This window comes from Bolinopsis microptera, chromosome 5, assembly GCF_026151205.1.
Source record: "Bolinopsis microptera isolate Bmic1 chromosome 5, MBARI_Bmic_1.0, whole genome shotgun sequence".
NCBI lineage: Eukaryota > Metazoa > Ctenophora > Tentaculata > Lobata > Bolinopsidae > Bolinopsis > Bolinopsis microptera.
In genome coordinates this window covers 23520368-23526838 of record NC_087076.1, presented here as the reverse complement: position 1 = coordinate 23526838, position 6471 = coordinate 23520368, and the positions used below count along the sequence as shown (strand labels likewise).

Below are 6471 nucleotides of genomic sequence, written 5' to 3'. Positions count from 1 at the left end.
AGCCTAAGGAAGGAGATGTAATTGTTCCTCCAAGTTAAGAGAAAGGTTGCTGTATTAAATACCACGTTGAGTAGCTGAACTGTCCCATGTCTAGTGCAACTGGCCCAACTGTCATGATAATTATAGGAATACTAGATAACTAGAAAGCCCGTGGTTACAGGGATGACGTAGTACTGACTAGTAGTAGTGTTCTTTGAAAGAAAGTTTTAATCGCATCAAAAAGTGTTTATCTTAGCCGAAGATACAGCCGATTTAAATGTAAAACGCTTTAGACACAATGTAATTACCACAAAACCGATCAAAATGCCGTTCCAACAATGTTTGCACGTGCGCATTACAACACCGTTGCTATGCAACCTTTTGGTTTTTCACCTAACTTCCTATTATTCATCAAATTTGCACTTTGCCTCGTTAAACATCGTTTTAGTGAGAAACACAATGAAATGTAATGACATCGAGATTCGAGAAACAGCTCAATCAGTAAAATGATAAATGCCCTTGATGCCAATATAAAAGGTATAGTACTGTTTATTCACAGTTTCTCAGGCTGTGACACGCTCATCAGTATATATATATACAGGGTGGGCCAAAAGTCAGTACCCATACGTTGGCCTTAATAGCTCCGCTGTGTTTTATATTTGAGAGCGGCAATTCAGTAGTGTGGCATAACACGGTTAACGCACGGTTAAGGCACGGTTAAGGCACAGTTAAGGCACGGTTAAGGCACAAGGGTTACATAAGGCACGGTTAAGGCACAAACTGCCCAAAAGCAACCATTATGGTCGCTTAAGGCACGGTTAACGCACGGTTGGGGAAATATAACATATAAACATACAAGTGGTTAACTAAGGCACGGTTAAGGCACGGCTAGGGAACAAGGGTTACATAAGGCACGGTTGAGACACGGTCACTTAAGGCACGGTTAAGGCACAAACTGCCCAAAAGCAACCATTATGGTCGCTTAAGGCACGGTTAACGCACGGTTGGGGAAATATAGCCTATAAACATACAAGTGGTTAACTAAGGCACATGATCTGAATGTGACGATCTGTAAATTTTACAGTGCGATTCGCGCTATGAATAAATTTTCTAATTGTAAATGGTAAAGCAACAGCCCTGCTTCGTTTGACCGTCCTATATTTGAAATCCTTATCTCGATTAACGATCTCTTCAAGTAACAAGGCTCTTCAAATTAAGTTAACATCTCCTAGAGCTCACACCTGTTTATTTGAGCGAGGTGATCTACACAACCTACTTCGCATGCAGTCATGTATCAGATCACATCACCCAACTTTGCTGCGTGCTGACACCACCCGCACACTTATCAATACATGCAAACTTTTTATCTCGTTGATCAGCTGACATGGATCATATCCCGACATAAACAACCGTGCCTTATGTAACCCTTGTTCCCTAGCCGTGCCTTAACCGTGCCTTAGTTAACCACTTGTATGTTTATATGTTATATTTCCCCAACCGTGCGTTAACCGTGCCTTAAGCGACCATAATGGTTGCTTTTGGGCAGTTTGTGCCTTAACCGTGCGTTAACCGTGCGTTAACCGTGCGTTAACCGTGCGTTAACCGTGCCTTAAGAACCGTGCCTTATGTAACCCTTGTGCCTTAACCGTGCCTTAACCGTGCCTCAACCGTGCCTTAACTGTGCCTTAACCGTGCCTTAACCGTGCGTTAACCGTGTTATGCCACACTACTGAATCGCCATGAGAGCTGTTGCTTTGCAGATGGCATACTGTATTTACTGGTTCGAGGATTCCGTCGTCAAAATTTGAAAATTCGAATATTTTAGACCACGCCCATTCAATATTAAAAGACCTATATTGTTTTCTCTGAACATGCTGAACGCCTAATTTTTTCAGAGACGGTAGATCATCAAATGTTGCATATGATCTGAAAACATGAGGCAAAACGGATTAGAAATGACGAAGTTATCAAGCATTTTCTGTATCTCGTTAACAAAATTGACTGGGTGATTATGTGACACCGTGACACGACACCTTAATTGGGCACCCTTAACAATTCCCATAATGTTTAACGGGGTAGTTAACGGGGGACCTTATCACGTGATTAGGTAAACCAATCACCCGATCACACGTAATGAATAAACTCGTTATGGTTCATATCTCGGTCATCTGAGAAGCTACAGTTCTAATTCTTTCAGGACAAACGTAATTCGAATAGCCAAACACAATTCAATAACATTTAGCTTGATCCGACTATCTAAACTATCAAATAAATGTGAAAATGAACCTCCATATTTTTCGAGTTGACAAATTCCTCGAACCAGTGGTGGTACTAAGTCATACCAGAAAGAAGTATTTAAATTGGGCACTCAGTGACTGAGCTATAAAGGCCAACGTATGGGTACTGACTTTTGGCCCACCCTGTATATACAATGACCTTGGTAAAGACGATACCTAAAAAGGCAGTTTCTTTTTATGAGGATCACCATTACTCTCTTTGAAAGTCTTAACAAATAAAGTTATTGCGGCTGGCTGTCCTTGTGACCTTATACATGTTACTATGTTAGTTTTACAGCTGCCAGTGCCAATAATGTTGCAAATTCTGGGCCCCAAACCTTTTTCGAATTTCCGAACGCGAATGTGAGATGAATTGTAATATCTGAATACTCATAACTAGACGACGTTTTTATTAAATTGTACAACAAGTTTTTCGAAATTTTAGTACATTTTTCAAATTTTGGTAAATTTCCGACAGCGTAGTCTATAATTATAAAAATAAATTTATTTAAACAAATAAAGATCTGACACAAATATTACTATTGCGGCCATTTTGCACACCCTATGGGGCTCCTGGGTGTCTTTTTGACGGTAGGAGTTTCAAGTGCGATCCTTAGGCGCCTGGAGAAAATTTGCTCTAACTTTTTCCCCAATCAGATCCAGATTTAAAAGTCGTTGGGGTGGTTCCTGAAACTATGGACAACACATTCCTGTAGAAAAATACTTGTCATAAATTTTTGTCCAGATGTTTCTGTATTAAAGTTAATTATCCCTAACTATAAGTATAATAGTAATACTAATAGGTAGTGCACCATCGACATGTAGTGCCAGTGGGCCGCGCGTGTGCACCGACTGGCGGACTGTAGGATGGTTTTTTGCGCTAATTTCGGCCAGCACAAAATTCTTGAAACAAATTCGTCGCGTATTGAGTAACCTTCCCTTGATCCAATTTTAACAAAAATTGGTGAGCTTACTTACCTTATCGGACCTTATTTGGACGGACATTACATGAACGGACATAATTATGAACGGACATTAATATGAACGCTCGACTGACTTACTGACTTAAGGCGGGTAGTATTCCCGAGATCCATTGACAACAGTTCTCCACAGCTTTCTGTCCTCCATCAGTCTAGCTATCTCATCTACTGATTTCAGCCCAGTATCTGCTTTTAGGTTATCTAGTAGTGTTAGGTAAGGTCGCCCCCTGTTAGTATGCCCATGACTCGGCTTCCAGAGGATCAGTTTGTTCAGTGTCAGCTCCGGATGTCAGTGAGCATGACCTGCAAGTCTGAGCCTTCGTTGGGTTATCTTGGAGCTGACTTTAGGAAGATCACCGTACAGACTGTGGTTGCTGACATGGTCTCGATATTGATTGATGTTAAGGGCCATTCTTAACATTCGTGTATAGCAACCATCAACCATCTTCTCCAGCCTTTTCGTCATAGTCCAAGTCTCAGAACCGTATAGAAGCACCGACTCGACTAGTGCTGTGAACACTCTGGTCTTGATAGACTTTCTAAGGTTAGATTTCCAAAGTTTTTTGAGAGTGTGGCATGCTCCCCATGCTCTTCCTTTCCTAACCCTGATATCACTCTCACTGTCTCTGATTCTAGAACCAAGATAGGTAAAGTCTTCCACGTGCTCTATTGTGTTGTTACCCAGGGACTTGATGGTATCAGGGTTCTCGATGTTCTGAGTAATGAATTTGGTTTTCCCTTCGTTCATTTTAAGTCCCACTGTAGCAGCAACTCTTTCTACCTCTAGCATCAGCATCTCTGCCTCCTTTACAGTATCTGCTATCAGAGCAATGTCATCTGCAAAACCAGTGTCTGTTATCTTCTCCGCCTTGACTCTCCTACTCCGATAAGGCTTAATGGTAAATCCTATTTCAGGATGCTTGCTTAAGGCTTGTCTCATGCAATAGTCAAGGGCTATAATGAACAAGTATGGTGCTAATGTATCCCCTTGAAGAACTCCTGCCAGGATATCAAATAGCTCGGTATCCCCATCTGGTGTTATAACTTTGCCCTTCGTGTTGACATAGAGAAGATTAATGATATCTACAATACTGTCCGGTATTCCATAGGCCTTAAGTATTTGCATAAAAATTCCCCGGTGAAGTGAATCAAAGGCCTTCTTAAAATCAACAAACACCATAGCTACCGGTAAATTTCTCTGTCTAGCCCCCTCTAGAATCCTTCTGAGTGCCAAGATGTGACTAGTAGTGGACCGTCCTTCCCGAAAACCATTCTGAGTGTCCCTAAGTACCCCCTCTATAGCCGGCTGGATCCTATTAAGCACCATTCTATTAAGAGTCTTAGCTACGAGAGAAGTCAAAGATATCCCCCTCCAGTTTCCAGGGTTGGTCAAGTCTCCCTTTTTGGGGACCGGGATGATGTTACTTATCCTCCACTGATCTGGCGCAATACCATCTGTCAGGGCTTTGTTGCAGAATGACAGCACGATTTCATCCAGGTCGCATCTTTTGAGGACTTCAGGTGGTATGCCGTCATCACCTGGTGCTTTACCTTCTTTTATCCTGTGTTTAGCAGCTTTAAGCTCATCCACAGTAAAAGGTTCTGTACTGATGCTGAGTCCTTCAAATTGATTCATGATCCTAGGATGCTCGTTTTCCACATCCGGTATACTCCCTAATAGATTCGTGAAATGCCCAAGCCAATTTTTCTTCCTTTCTTCGGCTCCGTTGCCCCTTATTTGAGTTGCCCCCTTGGCCTTCCTGCCAGTTATCTCATTAATGACATTCCAACTTTCTTTGTTTTTGCATCTGTCTGCAGCCATTTCGACCCTTCTAACCTTGGCAACTAGATCTTCTTCAAAGATGTCCTGGTACACCTGATCCAGTTCAGTTTTTAGTAGCTTAACAGACAGTCGACTGTCTTCACTAGGATCCCGGTGATAGACAGTCTCTGCTTGCTGCAAGGCTGTACGCACGCTTTGAACTCGCTGATCACCCGCATAAAGCAGAGTACCGATTCTTGACTTCTACCGCATATCTCTTCTGAAGGTCTTCATCCGATTTAAGTGCTCCCCAATTATACCAGGTTTTCTTGGGTTGCTTTTTTGCTCGTCGAAGAGATAGCTTGATCTTAGACAAAACAAGTCTATGATCAGTACCCAGTGTACTAAAGAAGCTGTAGACTTCAGTATTTTTGACACTGTTCCTCCACTTCTTCCTCACTAGAATAAAGTCTAACTGAGACTTATTCAGGGTTCCATCCGATAGGTGAGTCCACATCTTACCCCGCTTCTTTCTGAACCTGGTGTTTGTAATCTCCAGATTACATTCCAGGGCAGTATCCCGAAGCAGTTCCCCATTTCTGTTGGTTCTCTCATGGAAATACCAACCAAAGTCATTCTCGTCCCTCTTTGATAGGTGAGCGTTAAAATCCCCAATCATCTCCAAGAAGTTGTGAGCAGGGATCTGTGAGACTGCACAACACCTTAGATCGGTATGAAACTTCTCTGCTGCTTCTACACTATCTGCCTCCGTAGGTCCGTAGACACAGACGAAGGTTGGTTTAGGATTACCATTTAGAGATATCTTAAGGATTCTCTCCGTTACTGGTGTTATCTCCGTAGTTGCGTCAAATGCCTTGCTAGTTAGGATGAATCCCACTCCGCCCACTGCTGCCTGGGCCCGATTCCTAGTAGCTGATGAAGTAATTAGATAGCTGCTCTTGCCAACTCTCTCTACTTTGACAGGCTCTTCATGGACTATCCTGTGCTCTTGGATACCTACAATCTCTGCTCCACTCTTCTCGAAAAGATGTACCATCTCCAGTTTCCTCTGAGCAGTTCTTATCGTTCTAGTGTTAAGAGTGCCTACCCAGGTAATGTCGGTACATGAAAATAAACTTTTTTTGTTGTTTTCGTTTATGTTGGGTGTTTCAGGTTGATTAGGCTCATCATTCACCAACCTTCCATTCGGATTTAAGTTGGTGAAATCATTACCACCTTCACGTCCAGAAACAAAAGTAGGGGCTGATACCCTAGTGCTGTAAGAACTATTCATCATGTTTCTTTTCTGTTGGCTATGTGACACGTGAGCCACCTGCGCCACTGGAATGGCTCTCTTGATAGCTACTTCATCAGTAGATGTTCCCACATACAGTAAATAAAACGGAAAGATGACAGATGGTGCTCCCATAGTTCCGGAATCTGTTACATCTTCATTAACCCAAATCACCATCAT

At 42.3% G+C, this 6471-nt stretch overlaps 1 protein-coding gene across 1 annotated transcript; it reads right to left on the bottom strand.

The window, feature by feature from the left end:
- Window positions 1–5226: 5226 nt before the first annotated feature.
- Window positions 5227–6471, bottom strand: LOC134815573 (craniofacial development protein 2-like). Its single transcript, XM_063824113.1, has one exon. The coding sequence runs from the start codon at window positions 6469–6471 to the stop codon at window positions 5227–5229; it is 1245 nt and encodes a 414-aa protein (XP_063680183.1).